The 18,007-nt window shown below is 43.2% G+C and overlaps 1 protein-coding gene across 2 annotated transcripts; it reads right to left on the bottom strand.

Annotated features, from left to right (window-relative positions):
* Positions 1 to 4,724: 4,724 nt before the first annotated feature.
* On the bottom strand, positions 4,725 to 16,104 carry LOC147985900 (uncharacterized). Of its 2 annotated transcripts, XM_087544367.1 has the most exons (3): positions 14,419 to 16,104; positions 10,125 to 14,324; positions 4,725 to 8,727 (listed from the first exon to the last, which is right to left on the bottom strand). In XM_087544367.1, exon 3 carries the CDS (start codon positions 8,702 to 8,704, stop codon positions 6,638 to 6,640), a length of 2,067 nt encoding a protein of 688 aa, XP_087400493.1. In that variant the 5' UTR covers positions 8,705 to 8,727; positions 10,125 to 14,324; positions 14,419 to 16,104; the 3' UTR covers positions 4,725 to 6,637. The 2 variants fall into 2 exon arrangements, with proteins under 2 accessions (XP_087400493.1, XP_087400492.1); XM_087544366.1 differs by having other exon boundaries at positions 4,725 to 14,324.
* Between the last annotated feature and the right edge of the window lie 1,903 nt (positions 16,105 to 18,007).

Raw genomic sequence — 18,007 nt, forward strand, 5'->3', positions numbered from 1 at the left:
TGGTACATGCCTGACAAAACAATTTCAGGTGGTATGCTTAGAATCAGAGGTGATGAGGATGTGAAGCAAATGATAACAGCCAGTGCTCAGCATAAGGTTCTTGCAATCATGGTTGATCATTCAGATTTCATCAATAATTTCAAGCAAGATTTGATATGTACAGTGGGAGCAGTAGAGAATCATGTCAGAGTGGTAAACCCAAATGTTGTTGCAGCTAGTGCAACTAGTTCTCACAACATCATTTCAGTCAATGTTGAAGATCCAATTTCAGAGTTTGCAGCACTTGAGAAAGAAGCGGACAACTTGCTGGCTAATGTTGCAGAAGAAGAGCATTTGCTGACTGATGTTGCACAAGGAGAGCACTTGCTGACTGATGTTGCATAAGGAGAGCACTTGCTAACTGATGTTGCACAAGGAGAGCACTTGCTGTTTGATGTTGCAGTAGAAGAGAATTTGCTGACTGATTTTGTTGAAGAAGATCACCTGCTGACTGATGTTGCAGAAGATGTAGTGCTTTCAGATTCAGATTTCAGTGACAATGATTATGACATAGATGATGGATATGATGATCTTTATGAAGAGAACATTGACTTTGATGTTGATGAAGAAGTTGAGCAAGAGGAGGAAGAGGTGGAACCTGACTATGCACTTGATGATGAAGATTTGAATCTGTCAAGAGAAGAAGAAGAGCAACTGTTGTACAAGTTCAAAGCTTTCAATTCTAAGGTGGGCATGAAAAACCTTGTTTTTAAAGTAGGGATGGTCTTTGCTGATGTGGTTGAGCTCAGGAAAGTTGTTACTGCATATTCAATAAGGAACAGAGTGCAGATCAAAAAGTTGAAAAATGACAAGATCAGATTTCATGCAATTTGTCGAAGTGATTGCCCATGGCTGCTTAAGGCTGACAATGACAACATGGCTGGAGGATTTGTCATCAAGGCCTACTATGGAGATCATATGTGTCAGAAGAAGTGGAGGTTGAAGGACATGACAGCTAAATTCCTTTGCAACTATTTCATAGATGAGTTCAGAGATGACCACAAGATGTCACTTGGAACATTTTCAAGGAAAATAACAAAGGAGTTTAATTGCACCCCTAATAGATGAAAGCTAGCTAGGGCTAGGACAGTAGCACTGAAGGAGATCCATGGTGATGAAGAAGAGTAATTCAGTAGACTATGGGATTATGGACATGAATTAAGACAGAAGAACCCTGGCTCAACTTTTTTGCTGACAACTGGACTGGTCAGAGATACAAAATTTCCATTGGGCAGAAAATGTTTGAAAACAATGTATTGGTCATATGATGCATGTAAGAGAGGGTGGCTTAAGAGCTACAAGCCTATTATCTTCATAGATGGTTTTCATATAAAAATAGGTTCAAAGGTGTGCTGCTTAGTGCGGTTGGCATTGATCCTAATGATTGCATTTTCCTCATTTCTATGGGCCGGGTGGAATTAGAATGCACAAGTTATTGGGAGTGGTTTCTCACAACTTTGAAAGATGATCTGAACATCACCAACAGTGCTCCTTTCACACTTATGAGTGACAAGCAGAAATGTCTGATAAATGCTATCCACAAAGTTTGGCGAGATGCGGAGCACAGGTTTTGTGTGAGGCATATTTACCAAAATTTCAATGAGAAGCACAAAGGAGAGGCACTGAAGCAAGACGGGCCATTGCCAGATCACCAAACAAGTTGAAGTGGAGAGAGAACTGTGAAAAAATGGATGGTCACGGCTCAACTGCTTTCCACTGGACTGAAAGACTAGAGTGGAAAACTTGGTGCCAAGCATTTTTCAGTGAATTTCCAAAATTTGACATCCTGCTAAACAATAACTCTGAAGTTTTTAACAGTTATGTCCTTGAGGGTAGAGAAATGCCAGTGCTAAGCATGCTTGAGTATATTTTTTACAAGATAATGCACATGATGGTGAGTAAGCAAAGATAAGCCATAGAAAAGTGGGCAGGGCAGAGAATATGCCCAAAGATCAGGAAGAAATTGGACAAGAATATTGAATTTGTTGCTAATTGCCATGTATCAGAAGCTGGCCAACAGATGTTCAGAGTCCAGTCAGGTAACAATAGCTACATAGTTGATCTTGGTTTGCACACATGTGATTGTAGGAGATGGCAGTTGTCTAGAGTACCATGTGGGCATTCTATAGCTTGTTGCAAGGAGGAAAGGATTGACCCAGAGACAATGGTACATGAGTGCTACACTATTAGGACATATCTGAAAGCATATGGATACACTCTTGTCCCTCTAGGAGACCCAAATGTGTGGGAGGTACATAATGCTTATAAGGTGTATCTACCTATGTTTACAAAACAGTTGGGAAGGCCCAAGAAAACAGGAAGAAGACTCCTGAGGAGAAGATGAATATTGGTGTTAGGGTTTTGAATAAGAAAGGTGTTACAATGCACTGCTCAATTTGTGGTAGAGCCGATCACAACAGGAGGGGCATTACATATGGCAGGAAGCTCTCATTGAAGAAAGGGTAGAGCTAATTGATGAAAACTATGATGACCCCACATTTATTCAGGTTGTTAAAATTGCTGCATTTTACTGGATCCAATGTTGATGTGCAGAACATATTCCCTAGTTCTCCGAATTTTGCTATACATGACTGAATTGCTCAATGTTGATGTGCAGAACATATTCCCTAGTCAGCCTAATCCTATACTGGATCCAATACAGTCACCAACCAGTATGGTCTACAACATGGCTCAAAGAGAAATGTTAAGAAGAGCTCCACAAAGAGTTCATGGCCCACCACCAGAGCAGTCTTCATTTGTACTTGCTTCTAGTGCTGCAATACCTCAGCCAAGAGTCACTACAGAAATGAATGCAGGTAGGCAAACAAGGTCAAGCACAGTACTTGAGAGAGGAGAAGGCTCTCAAGCTTCTGGTAGGGGAAGGGGGAGGAAAAGACAAAGGAATCCAGATGCAGGTGAAGGAAGAGGGGCAACTGCAGCTTCAGGCAGAGGAAGAGGGGCAACTGCAGCTTCAAGCAGAGGAAGAGGGGCAAGTGCACCTGCAGATGGAGGAAGAGGGCCAAATGTAGCTGCAGGTGGAGGGAGAGGAGCAACTCAAAATGCAAGCAGAGGAAGAGGGTCAAATGTAGCTGCAGGTGGAGGGAGAGGAGCAACTCAAGATGCAGGCAGAGGAAGAGGGACAGGAAATTTACATGCTTGGAGAGGAAGAGGAGGTATGCCAGGTGATAGGGCATACTGGCTACTGTTTGGGGAGGAAAGGAGAGTGAAAATTCCTGACCTGAATGCTCCTCCTGAATAATTTGTGGCTCCTGATCCCTCACTTGGTGGGACATTATAGTTCCATCTTTTTGCAAAAGCCTAAAGTGATGTAAGACAACGAATGGGCTAACACTGGTTTAATTTGCCACTTTTTTTATGGCAAAACATTTGCTGAATTTGCCACTTTTTGATGGCAAATATTGGCATTAATTGCCTTTTTTGTAACTAAATATTATGATGCAAAACTAGGTGATAACTGAATGTTGGATGGCAAATGAATGTTGGTTGTGAAAGGAGCAAGCTTGTAGTGTGAAAATGTGCTAGTTTGAGTTCTTAATCTTCAGTTAACTGCAAATTCAGTTAACTTAATCTTTAGTTAACTACAAATTAAGTTAACTTAATCTTTAGTTAACTGCAAATTCAGTTAACTTAATCTTCAGTTAACTGAATTTGTAATTAACTGAATCTTCAGTGAACTGGAATTTCAGTTAACTGAATCTTCAGTAACGTAAAGATGCAGTTTCACTGTATTTTAGGGTTAACTTTATCTGTAAATTCATTTTCTGTACCATACTACATTTTCTGTAAATGCTATGGTTTATATTTGTTTTAGTTAAATAAGTTTGTGCAAATAACCAACTTTCTGCGAATGAAAAAGATCAGATCAAAAAACATAAAAAAATGTGCAGGCCTGGACTCGAACCTAGGACCTGTGGATAGAAAACGTAACTGCATTGTCAATGTGATAGTAGTAGTGATCTGTTTAGCTAGTAGCACACACTATACTTAAGCACACCCACCGTTCCACTAGCTCGGTTGGTCCGCCAATTCAGTTTCCTAGCCTTTAAAGCCAACCACCTCGCTCAAGTCTACTCAAATCCACCTCGTTCCCCAATCCACCCACGTCGCACCGCCTCGGTCTCCCCGCTACCCCGCTCCACAGTCCACCAAGAAAACCCTCGTTGCCGAGCTCCACGCCGCCGCCGACGACATGGACGACTCCCCCGCATGGCAGAGGGCCATCGAGGATCTGGCCGGCGACGACGAGGCGCTCCGCGCGGACCTGAAGGAGATAGTGCGGTGGTTCCCGTCCGGCGACATGCTCGTCCACCACGCGTGTGGCCTCGTCATGGTCATGACTCCTGACGAGAAGCGCCGCGCTATGCCCATACTGTAGGATCGAAAGTATGTCTAGAAGGGGGGGGGTGATTAGACTACTTGACCAAATAAAAACTCAACCTTTTCCCAATTTTAGTTCTTGGCAGATTTTAGCTATTTTAGGACAAGTCAAGCAATCATCACACAATTCAAGCAAGCATGCAAAGAGTATATTGGCAGCGAAAAGTAAAGCATGCAACTTGCAAGAATGTAAAGGGAAGGGTTTGGAGAATTCAAACGCAATTGGAGACACGGATGTTTTTCCCGTGGTTCGGATAGGTGGTGCTATCCTACATCCACGTTGATGGAGACTTCAACACACGAAGGGTAACGGTTGCGCGAGTCCACGGAGGGCTCCACCCACGAAGGGTCCACGAAGAAGCAACCTTGTCTATCCCACCATGGCCATCGCCCACGAAGGACTTGCCTCACTAGCGGTATATCTTCACGAAGTAGGCGATCTCCTTGCCCTTACAAACTCCTTGGTTCAACTCCACAATCTTGTCGGAGGCTCCCAAGTGACACCTAGACAATCTAGGAGACACCACTCTCCAAGAAGTAACAAATGGTGTGTTGATGATGAACTCCTTGCTCTTGTGCTTCAAATGATAGTCTCCCCAACACTCAACTCTCTCTCACAGGATTTGGATTTGGTGGAAAGAAGATTTGAGTGGAAAGCAACTTGGGGAAGGCTAGAGATCAAGATTCATATGGTAGGAATGGAATATCTTGGCCTCAACACATGAGTAGGTGGTTCTCTCTTAGAACATATGAGTTGGAAGTGTAGATGTGTTCTGATGGCTCTCTCCACGAGTGAAGAAGAGGTGGAGGGGTATATATAGCCTCCACACAAAATCCAATCGTTACACACAATTTACAAATCTCGGTGGGACCGAATCAACAAACTCGGTCGGACCGAAATAGTAAACCTAGTGACCGTTAGAGATTTTCGGTGGGACTGACATGCAACTTGGTAGGACCGATATGGTTAGGGTTAGGGCATAACGTAATCTCGGTGAGACCGATTACACAAACTCGGTGAGACCGATTTGGTAATAAGCTAACCAGAGGGTTGGTCAGGCAAACTCGGTGGGACCGATTCACTCTTCTCGGTGAGACCGAAATGTTACGAAAAGGAAATAGTGAGTTTACATTGCAATCTCGGTGAGACCGATCCGCTCTTTCGGTGAGACCGAAAAGTTACGAAAAGGAAACAGAGAAATTGCAATTCCATCTCGGTGAGACCGAGATCCCTATCGGTAGAACCGATTTGCTTAGGGTTTGGCAATGGCTATGACAAGTGAAACTCGGTGGCGCCGGGTTGAAAGAATCGGTAGGGCCGAGTTTGGCTTTGGGTTTAGGTCAAATGTGGATATGGGAAAGTAGCTGAGGATTTTGGAGCATATCATTAAGCACATGAAGCAAGAGGCTCATTAAGCAACACCTCATCCCTCCTTGATAGTATTGGCTTTTCCTATGGACTCAATGTGATCTTGGATCACTAAAATGTAAAATGAAGAGTCTTGAGCATATGAGCTAGAGCCAATCCTTTGTCCTTAGCATTTTGAGGGTTCCACTTTCACCATCCATGCCATGCCAATCATTGAGCTTTCCTGAAATGATCATCTTGGAATAGCATTAGCTCAATGAGCTATATGTTGTTATGAATTACCAAAACCACCTAGGGATAGTTGCACTTTCAATCTCCCCCTTTTTGGTAATTGATGACAACATATAGATCAAAGCTTCGACAAATAATAATAAGAGTGAAATATATCGCTGCTTTGAGAAGTATGTGATAAGTAAGAGCTCCCCCTAAATTTGTGCATATTTAAAATTTGCTTTGGACTGCAAATGCACAAAGAGTTAGAGTCATGGGTTACTCTTCCATGTCACATACATCTTGGTGGAGCGCTCAAAAAGATAAGAATGAAATACATGCACTCATCACCAAAGAAAGTGAATGATCACATAAGATAGATAAGATATATCAAGCATGCATAAGTGTAGCTTATGATCAAACACATGATCATAAATGTCTCACAAGCATATCAAAGTATCTCAACCAAAAGCAGACAAAGTTTGAAAAACCACCAAATAAAGCAAGAGAGAATAAAAGCAACACTCTCTCTCTCGAAGCCTATGATCTATACATTTTTCTCCCCCTTTGGCAACAAGTTACCAAAAAGTTCCTAGAAAATGCATAGTGCTAGATCGACTCTCAGGCTTGATCTTCTGGTGGTGGTGGAGTCTGGATCACTCCAAGGACGAAGCCTTCTGTAGACGTGGTTGGAGTTGGAGCTGAAGTAGATGCTGGAGCTGGTTGGGCTGGTGCTGTGGCTGGAGCTGAGGTGGTGGCTCTGGTGTCAGGAACTGGCACTGCAATCGACCTCTGAGCTCGTGGCACTCTGGCAAATGCATCAGTTGTAGTCTTCCCTCTCCTCTCCTGCATGTCATCTTGAAGTTGCTCCACTGCAGACTGAATCTCTGTTACTTTGACATCCATGTCATAGAACTTTTGTTCTATGATCCTCTCTAAGTTCTTCTGATTCTGAGTGAGGGTGGACAGTCCTTTCTCAATCCTCAGTGTGGATGTAATCAAGTAACCAAGCTGCTCTTGTTTGGTTTTCAAGAAATACTCAGATGCCTCCTCTTGAGTTGGCATCTTGGCAGCTTTCTCCTTCCTTGCCTTCTCCTTCTTTGCTTGTGCTTGAACTGATGATGGTTCATTCTCACTCATCACAACTTGATTGTCCTCAAAATCTGGATGAATAGGCAAATGTTCCTTGTCCAATAGGTATGTGCATGTGCCCATCTTTGAGTTAATCAACTCCTGGATCTGAGGGGCATAACCACAGCTCCTCTTCTGATCTGCTGCAGTTCTTTTGATGGTCTCTACTATGAGGCTCATGACCTTGAATTTCTGAGGCACATCAAATATGTGTAGCAAGTTAATTGCATGGCCTCTGATCATTCTGTGATCTCCAGACTTGGGCAAGAGTGTGTGCCTAAGAATCCAGTTGATCGTTGGCAGTCCTGACAACCAGTGTTTTACGGACCCAAGCTGGTGAGTGTCAAGATCATCTTCAGGAATTTCCTTGTACATATTTGCCATTGAGTTATGATCCATCTTTTTCTTGGCATAGACATCCAAGTCATCTTCATTTTCCTCTGGGGCATTGATCAACTTTGCCCATTCCTCAACAGTTGATTGGTACCTCGTACCTTCAGACATCCATGTGATCCTTCCATCTGGATAGAAGTGTGCTGTGGAGTAGAACTGCATGATCAGCTCTTCATTCCACTTTGTGAGCTTCTGCCCAACAAAGTCTGCTACTCCACAAGCTTTGAAGCTATCTTGCACTCCAGGATAGTGCTCTTCATTGTCCTTGATGTACTCCCAATCAACCCATCTCATGTCACAAACGATAGTCTTCTTATCAAGCAAAACTGTCTCATAGAAATCCTGCTGTTCCTTTGTGTGGAACCTGTAGTCAACAGTAGTTCTTCTCCTTGAGGCATATGGATCTGCTTCTCTCCACTTCCTGAGCCCTGAATCTCTCCTGATTTTCATGTTCTCATCCACAGGATGAGCATCATTGTGGTTTGGAATCTTGGGCTTGAGTTTTCTCAGAACTTGTCCGTCATCATCATCTTTAGCAGCTTCAGGCACTGGGGCCTTGTTCTTCTCAGTTGCAGGTATGCTCCTTGTATTCCTCTTTGGTGCTGACTTGGGCTTGGAGGCAGCTTTGGGTGCTTCTTTGGGCTTTGATGCAGCAGCCCCTGTCCTGATAGCATCACCCATAAGCTTAGGTGCCTTAGGTGCTGGTGCAGCAACCTCTTCTTCCTCTTCCTCTTCAGAATCTCTCATGATTGAGGATCTCCCAAGCACTCTAGCAGTGGTCTTTTTGATCCTCTCCTTCCTCTTCTTCCCTTCTGCAGCAGCCTCTTTGGGTTCAGGCTTTTCAGGAATCTGAGTTGAAGCTCTGGCCTTTGGCATAGGCTGTCTACCTGCTGGCCTTTTAATTTTCAATCCTGTCTTTGTGCTTTGTGCTGAGCCATACTCTTTCTTGAGCACTACTTTCTTGGAAGTGGCTTCCTCTTCCTCTGCCACATAGTCTTCATCCTCTGAGTCTGAGGTTCTCTTCTTCCTTTGTCTGGTGGCAGCTTTTGGCAGATTGCTTGGGGTGCTCCTGCTGCCTTCATCTGAAGAGCTAGAGGGACTAGTGCCCTCACTCATGTGCACCTGCTCTTCTGACATGTTCTGGCTGTCACTCTGATCAGACATGATGAAAAAGCTAACTGCTAACCCTGTGAACAGTTTATAGATGAGGTAGAGTGGATGAGCATCACAAAATGCAGAGATTTTTGCAAAAGAATGATTCAAAATCTTAGTTTTAGTTTCCCACAGAAATCATTTTGGATCTACCAATTTTTAAACTCGGTGATACCGAAGCAGTTTTGGAACCTAAACTAGTGAACTCGGTCAGACCGAGTCACAGTTCGGTGGCACCGAGACTGCTAGGGTTTCACAAAGTTCCAAAATTGGTCACACCGATTAGTAATTCTCGGTCAGACCGAGTCTCACTTGTGCAATGGCATGAGCCAAATCGGTGGGACCGAGTTTTTCAACTCGGTGGGTCCGAGATGGTTCCGGCGGAAACCTAACCCTAAAATTTTCGAATCAATCCTATTCTACGAACGCATTGATTGGATAGGAGTGTTTCAATCATGGCTAGAAACAATAAGATCACAATGTGCTAGGAATCAGATTGGGGATAGCACAAAGATCGAGTCCATACCCTAGTTCGGCGGAGACTCGCTACGGCGGCAACGGCGGGGTTGAATTCCGTTGACGGCGATGGAGACCAGCGACTGGAGGCGGCTGGCGGCGAGGAGACGATCCGGAGACCACGTTGGCAGAGCGAGCTATTGTGCGGGCGAAGGGGTTCGGAGAAATTTCCAAATTTTTGCCCGTGACTATATATAGCCCGACCCTGTCGGTGTGACCGAGTGGAACAACTCGGTGGCACCGAGATGCAAAACTGTATACAGTTATTGCAACTCGGTGTGACCGAATGGTTCAAATCAGTTGCACCGAGATCGAAAATTCAGATCAACTTAATGATCTCGGTAGGACCAAAAGTAGGATATCGGTCAGACCGAGAATCACAAAGAGGTTTTGGAAGTTTAAGTCTATGACGAATCGGGGACTCCGAGTGCTCCTCACACAGAGTGGTTCGAATCTGACTTGATCAAATTTTGTGATGTAGCATGAATAGAGTTTAAGGTGAGAAAAGCATAGATAGCTAGAGAAGGTTCTTAGGCATTCTTGTCCATCCACTTGGCAAAAGGAAATAAAACCAAACAATCAAAACAACAAGTGGATGTCCTCGAATGAGTAAAATATGCAACCAACATGCTCACACAATAAAATGGCAATTGAAATATGTGACAAAGCATGCACAACCAATTCTAGCATCTATCAAGCAATTGGCGATGACTAGGTCATCTATATATGAGTATATTGACTTAGGAGTCAAGTGAGAACACTTGATCATAGGTCATACTCATCGTTTAAGCTCAAGTGGGGTTACCACTTTTACATAAAGCATTGTTGTGTTCACATCTTTAGAGTTGCTTTAGCTCATGTCTTAGAGTAAAGCTCCCCCTAGATGTGATATCCCCCCTAAGAGGGATGAACCAACCTTGGGTTTTGTCGATGATGACTTCATGTAGATGTTGAAGATGTGGATGCTCAATGTTGATGTAGATCACTTGGAGCTATCCATTTGAGTGAATTGCACTTTCAATACCTACATGGATTAGTCCCACAAGGAACAAACAAGGATATCCATAGACATAGAGTGATGCACACACAAGATGATGTCCATGAAAACTTTTAGGTTACCTTGTCCCTTGTCTTACCAACAAGAGGGTTTGTGACTCCTTGAACTAGTGCAAGATGTGGAAGTTTATTGCACTTGTTCTTGCCAAAGTGATAAGAGTGAAGTATGTTGGTGGAGTCACCCTCAAGAACTCTCTAGTTCTTCTTCTTTTGGATCCACACCATCTTGATGGGAATCCCTGGAGTTGTAGTCGTACTTGATGAAGTGGAACTTGAAGTGGTCTTGGGAATCCACTTGACTAAGGTCTTAGGAGCTTCTTCAAATGCATCAATTTCCTCTTGAAGCTTGTCCTTGCCTTTTTGCTTGTAGTCTTGTGGTGGAAGATCATCTTGAGCTTGTGTCCCCTTGAAGGAAGTATCATACTTCTCTTGTTGAGGAACAAACTTTGTCTTTGGGTATTGATCTTCTTCCCACTCAACTCCATTGGCATTGAACTTTCGTTCAAAACCAACACCTTGATTCTTCCGGTGCCTTCCTTGCTTGCGCACAATTGCCTCAAATTGCTTACTCCCGGCAAGGCTTTTGTACACTCCTTTCTCTATAATTCCCTTCAATAAGCTATTTTCTTGCTCAAGTGTAACTTGGCTAAGAGAATCATTAGTGGAATCAAGAGAACTACTAGAAGCAACAATATTGGATTTAGCATGATCATTGTTACTACTAGAGGAAGAATCTTTCTTGTTCTTGTTACTAGACTTGACTTGAGGCATGTAAGTGGATAAGAGTAAACGCTTGGCAATGTAAGAAGAACTTTTCTTGCGGAGATCATCATTGATTGCCTTTAAAAACTCATGCTCTTGCTCAAGATTGAGCTTTTCAAAGCGTAACTTCTCATGAGCTCTTAAAAGTTCTCGATAATCTTCGAAGATAGTTTCATGAGCTAACTTAAGAGTGTTTAGTTCTTTAGTTAGAGCCTCAATCTTCTCCTTATCATTGTCATTCGTTTTATCTTGATTAGCATGATTAATTGACGTTTCATCATAGTATTCATCACTAGAGTTGTCAACAAGTAAATCATCATCACCTAACAAGTCATCTTCATCACTATTAAAATCAACATACTCGGGGTGTGTTACCTTAGGACCTTTGGCCATGAAGCATCTTCCAATTCCTTCATTTGGTGAGTCAAATATATCGTAGGAGTTGGTTGACACAAGTGCTAGACCGGCAACACCTTCATCTTGAGTATATTCGGAATCAGAGTGATAACTTCTCTCGGAGTGGTTGTCGGAGTCGAAGCCGGATACCCATTCACCAACATGAGCTTGATGTCTTCATTTTGTGTAGCTCCTTGATGATTTTTCCTTCCTTTCCGAATCCTTGCTTCTCCATGAGTGTCTTCGTTCATAACGATCATCTCTACTCCTTCTCTCTCTTGGTGGTGATTCTTCTCTTTTGCTTCTTCTTTTTGGAGAGTCTTCTCTTCTCTTGTAGGGATCCGTACACTCATTGGAATAGTGTCCGGGTCTTCCACAATTGTAGCAGTTTCGCTCTCGACTAGAAGATCTTTTGTCATTGTAGGACCTTGACTTGGAGCTTCTATCTTTGCTTCTACTCTTGTAGAACTTCTTGAAGTTTTTCACCATTAAGCTCAATTCTTCATTGAAGTTTTGTTTCACACTTGATGATGTAGGGGCTTCACATGAGGCTTTGTAGGCACCACTTGATTTGTTGTGAAGTTCCTCTTTATCCTTAAGTGACATCTCATGAGCAACAATTCTTCCAATTACCTCTGTTGGCTTGAGATCTTTGTAATTGGGCATCATTTGGATCAATGTGCACACGGTATCATATTTTCCATCCAAGGCTCTTAGAATCTTCTTGATGATGAATCTATCGGTCATCTCTTCACTTCCTAAGCCAACAATCTCATTTGTGATGAGAGCAAATCTAGAGTACATTTCAGTGACACCTTCACCATCCTTCATTTTGAACTTGTCAAGTTGACTTTGAAGCACATCCAATTTGGATTCCTTGACGGAGTCGGTACCTTCGTGCATATCAATCAAAGTGTCCCAAATTTCCTTTGCATTCTCAAGACGGCTGATTTTGTTGAATTCTTCGGGGCACAATCCGTTGAAGAGAATATCACAAGCTTGAGCATTGTATTGCAACATCTTCAACTCATCCGCGTAGCTTCACGGTTTGGTTCTCTCTCATCAAAGAAGTCACCTTGCAAACCAACACACACAATAGCCCAAACGGCGGGGTTATGTCCAAGAATATGCATTTTCATTTTATGCTTCCAACTAGCAAAATTAGTACCATCAAAGTAAGGACCTCTACGGTGATAATTTCCCTCGCTAGACGCCATACTCTCCTAGGTTGTGAAACCAAGGCTATGACCACCAAAAGCTATGGAAATCAAAGCAAATGGAGACCAAAGCTCTGATACCACTTGTAGGATCGAAAGTATGTCTAGAGGGGGGGGGGGTGATTAGACTACTTGACCAAATAAAAACTCAACCTTTTCCCAATTTTAGTTCTTGGCATATTTTAGCTATTTTAGGACAAGTCAAGCAATAATCACACAATTCAAGCAAGCATGCAAAGAGTATATTGGCAGCGGAAAGTAAAGCATGCAACTTGCAAGAATGTAAAGGGAAGGGTTTGGAGAATTCAAACGCAATTGGAGACACGGATGTTTTTCCCGTGGTTCGGATAGGTGGTGCTATCCTACATCCACGTTGATGGAGACTTCAACCCACGAAGGGTAACGGTTGCGCGAGTCCACGGAGGGCTCCACCCACGAAGGGTCCACGAAGAAGCAACCTTGTCTATCCCACCATGGCCATCGCCCACGAAGGACTTGCCTCACTAGCGGTAGATCTTCACGAAGTAGGCGATCTCCTTGCCCTTACAAACTCCTTGGTTCAACTCCACAATCTTGTCGGAGGCTCCCAAGTGACACCTAGCCAATCTAGGAGACACCACTCTCCAAGAAGTAACAAATGGTGTGTTGATGATGAACTCCTTGCTCTTGTGCTTCAAATGATAGTCTCCCCAACACTCAACTCTCTCTCACAGGATTTGGATTTGGTGGAAAGAAGATTTGAGTGGAAAGCAACTTGGGGAAGGCTAGAGATCAAGATTCATATGGTAGGAATGGAATATCTTGGCCTCAACACATGAGTAGGTGGTTCTCTCTCAGAACATATGAGTTGGAAGTGTAGATGTGTTCTGATGGCTCTCTCTACGAGTGAAGAGGAGGTGGAGGGGTATATATAGCCTCCACACAAAATCCAATCGTTACACACAATTTACAAATCTCGGTGGGACCGAATCAACAAACTCGGTCGGACCGAAATAGTAAACCTAGTGACCGTTAGAGATTTTCGGTGGGACTGACATGCAACTCGGTAGGACCGATATGGTTAGGGTTAGGGCATAACGTAATCTCGGTGAGACCGATTACACAAACTCGGTGATACCGATTTGGTAATAAGCTAACCAGAGGGTTGGTCAGGCAAACTCGGTGGGACCGATTCGCTCTTCTCGATGAGACCGAAATGTTACGAAAAGGAAACAGTGAGTTTACATTGCAATCTCGGTGGGACCGATCCGCTCTTTCGGTGAGACCGAAAAGTTACGAAAAGGAAACAGAGAAATTGCAATCCCATCTCGGTGAGACCGAGATCCCTATCGGTAGAACCGATTTGCTTAGGGTTTGGCAATGGCTATGACAAGTGAAACTCGGTGGCGCCGGGTTGAAAGAATCGGTAGGGCCGAGTTTGGCTTTGGGTTTAGGTCAAATGTGGATATGGGAAAGTAGCTGAGGATTTTGGAGCATATCATTAAGCACATGAAGCAAGAGGCTCATTAAGCAACACCTCATCCCTCCTTGATAGTATTGGCTTTTCCTATGGACTCAATGTGATCTTGGATCACTAAAATGTAAAATGAAGAGTCTTGAGCATATGAGCTAGAGCCAATCCTTTGTCCTTAGCATTTTGAGGGTTCCACTTTCACCATCCATGCCATGCCAATCATTGAGCTTTCCTGAAATGATCATCTTGGAATAGCATTAGCTCAATGAGCTATATGTTGTTATGAATTACCAAAACCACCTAGGGATAGTTGCACTTTCACATACTCGGTAGAGCTCCGGCCCTGGTCTTGCGCTTGGCCGAGACATGGTGAGACGATCCGAGGCAGCGCGCGCGGTGGTGGATGTACCGCTCTGCCACCACGCCGTCGCTGCACCCGGATCCGTTCCGCGTTGCCACTAGGATGCATCACGTCAACGACATTGTCCTCGCCCTCCCCATGCCGGTCAACACTGCCTACTAGGACTGCTTCAAGCCCGAGCTGCTCGTCCACGACGACGTCTCCGACGCCGAATCCTCCTCCGACGAGGAATCCTCCTCCGACTCTGACTTTGGCTACGACCCGGGTAGCGAGTCTTCAGGCAAGGAGGAGATAGAGGTGGTGGTCCTCTCTGACGATGAACCGGACGAGGTCGTGATGCCAGCGCTCGTTGTCACCGCCAACGAGGGCGACAGGGACCTCCCCATTGACGTGGAGCTGCTGCCAGAGGTGCCTGACATTGTCAAGCAGGAGGTGGTGGAGGAGGTGCTGGAGAAGGTGGTGGAGGGGCAAGCATAGGATGGCTTGAAGAAGAGGAAGAAGCCCATGAAGAATCAAGTTGCAGTGGAGGTGCGCCGCTCCCAGCGTCTGAAGCAGCTCAAGAACTAAAGATATGCAGAATGCAGACTGAACTTGAAGTAGTTAGGTATGCTGAGTAGCATCAAGTTTCAGCATATAAGTTAGCACATAAGTTAGCATATAAGTTAGTAGTTAGGTGTGCTTCATATATGTTGATCACATAAGTTATTTGTAGTTTCGAATGTCATGGTTTTAACTGCTTTTGGTAAGTGTTGAACTGCTGCTGCAACTACCTATGTGTTGAACTGCTGCTGTTGATGGTTATATGTATGTTGCCATGATTTGTTGTTGCTGCTATTGTTATTAGGATATGTTGCTACAGAAGTGCTACGTGTGGTACAACATACTTCTTACTACAAATAGCATGTGTGCTTCTGACCTGAAATAGCAAATTCAATCATGCACTACAATGAAGCAAATTCTGTTAAATTCAGTTAGACTTAGTAACTAAAAATAGATTCAGCAAATTCTGTTAATAGTAGGCTTAAGTCAGTTAACTTGAATTAGCTGGCAACAATGAAGCAAATTCAGTTAAAGTTAGTTAACTGAATACAAAATCAGCAAATCTAAGCCACATTGGGCATTAACTTGAATTAGCTGGAAACAATGCATCAAATTTAGTTAAATTTAGTTAAACTTAGTTAACTGAATTCAAATTCAGCAAATCAAGGCCACATTGGGCATTAACTGCAATTTAGCTGGAAACAATGAATCAAATTCAGTTAAACTTAGTTAACTGAATACAAATTCAGCAAATCAAGGTCAAATTGGGCATTAACTTGAATTAGCTGGCAACAATGAATCAAATTCAGTCAAATTCAATTAACTGAATACGAATTCAGCAAATCAAGGCCAAATTGGGCCTAATATTAGCCTATAATAATGGGCTGGTTTTTACTGTACATGACTAATATCAGCCTGTAATAATGGGCTGATTTTTTATTTTCTGCCTAATATTAGCCTATAATAATGGACTACTTTTTAATTTCCTACCTAATATTAGCCAGAAATAATGGGCTACCAGCCACCCACCATCCAGATTAACTTCTGCCTACCTACCACCCACCATTATTTCTATATAAATCACACCCCATTGGCACAAATAGCAGTCAAACCCAAATCCCTCCCTTCTCCCCAGCTGCCAGAGAAAACCCTAGGAGACATGGATCCTGGAGAGGTAGTAGATGAAGAAGAAGAGGCACCCAGGGGAGCTAGGCGCAGAGAGGCAAGAAGGAGGCACAAAAGGCAACTAGCAGAGAGGATCCTTGCAGCACGCAACCGCAAGGATATAGAGAAGTTCCTGGAGGCATTCCCCCTTGGCTCAAGCCCTAGTGATGATGATATCATCTACTGGGCAAGGAGGAGGGAAAATTTTCAACCTTTTCAGGTCACTAGGATGAGGTGGGGTAGGATTCTCTACCCAGATGAATAAGCTCTTAGGGTAGAGAATATTAAGCCGGGTAGAGAAATTTGCCCTAAGAGCTTATTCATCTGGGTAGAGAATCCTACTCCACCTCATCCTAGTGACCTGAAAAGGATGGAAATTTGCCCTCCTCGTTGCCCATTAGATGATCTCATCATCACTAGGGTTTGAGGCAAGGGGGAATGCCTCCAGGAACTGCTCTATATCCTTGCGGTTGCATGCTGCAAGGATCCTCTCTGCCAGTTGCCTTCTCTGCCTCCTTCTTGCCTCTCTACGGCTTGCTCCCCTGGGTACCTCTTCTTGTTCATCTACTACCTCTCCAGGATCCATGTCTCCTAGGGTTTTCTCTGGCGGCTGGGGGAGGAGAAGGGAGGGATTTGGGTTTGATTGCTGTTTGTGCCAATGGGGTGTGATTTATATAGAAGTAATGGTGGGTGGTAGGTAGGCAGAAGTTAATCTGGGTGGTGGGTGGATGGCAGCCCATTATTTCTGGCTAATATTAGGTAGGAAATTAAAAACCAGCCCATTATTATAGGCTAATATTAGGCAGAAAAGTAAAATACCAGCCCATCATTACAGGCTAATATTAGTCATGTATAGTAAAAACCAGCCCATTATTATAGGCTAATATTAGGCCCAATTTGGCTTTGATTTGCTAAATTTGTATTTAGTTAACTGAATTTGATTCATTGTTGCCAGCTAATTTAAGTTAATGCCCAATTTGGCCTTGATTTGCTGAATTTGTATTCAGTTAACTAAGTTTAACTGAATTTGATTCATTGTTTCTAGCTAACTTGCAGTTAATGCCCAATGTGGCCTTGATTTGCTGAATTTGAATTCAGTTAACTAAGTTTAACTGAATTTGATGCATTTTTTCTAGCTAATTCAAGTTAATGCCCAACGTGGCTTAGATTTGCTGATTTTGTATTCAGTTAACTAACTTTAACTGAATTTGTTTCATTGTTGCTAGCTAATTCAAGCTAAATGACTTAAGCCTACTATTAACAGAATTTGCTGAATTTGTTTTTAGTTACTAAGTAAAACTTAATTTAACAGAATTTGCTTCATTGTAGTGCATGATTGAATTTGCTATTTTAGGTTAGAAGCACACATGCCATTTGTAGTAAGAAGTAAGTATGTTGTACCACACATAGCACTTCTGTAGCAGCATATCCTAATAACAACAGCAACAACAAAAAATCAAAGCAACATGGCAACATACATATAACCATCAACAACAGCAGTTCAACACATAGGCAGTTGCAGCAGCAGTTCAACACTTACCAAAAGCAGTTCAAACCATGACATTGGAAACTACAAATAACTTATGTGCTCAACATATATGAAGCACACCTAACTACTAACTTATATGATGAAACTTGATGCTACTCAGCATACCTAACTACTTCAAGTTCAGTCTGCATTCTTCTCTTCAGTTCTTGAGTTGCTTCAGACGCTGGGAGAGGCGCACCTCCCCTGCAACTTGATTCTTCATGGGCTTCTTCCTCTTCTTTGAGCCATCCTGTGCTTGCCCCTCCACCACCTCCTCCACCACCTCTTGCTTGAAAATGTCAGGCACCTCTGGCAGCAGCTC

This window comes from Triticum urartu, chromosome 2A (genome assembly GCF_056163025.1).
Source record: "Triticum urartu cultivar PI428250 chromosome 2A, HENAU_Tu73, whole genome shotgun sequence".
NCBI lineage: Eukaryota > Viridiplantae > Streptophyta > Magnoliopsida > Poales > Poaceae > Triticum > Triticum urartu.

Bases quoted from the DNA above. Each gene is read 5' to 3' on its own strand.
- LOC147985900 (XM_087544367.1), bottom strand. From the start codon at position 8,704: ATGTCTGATCAGAGTGACAGCCAGAACATGTCAGAAGAGCAGGTGCAC.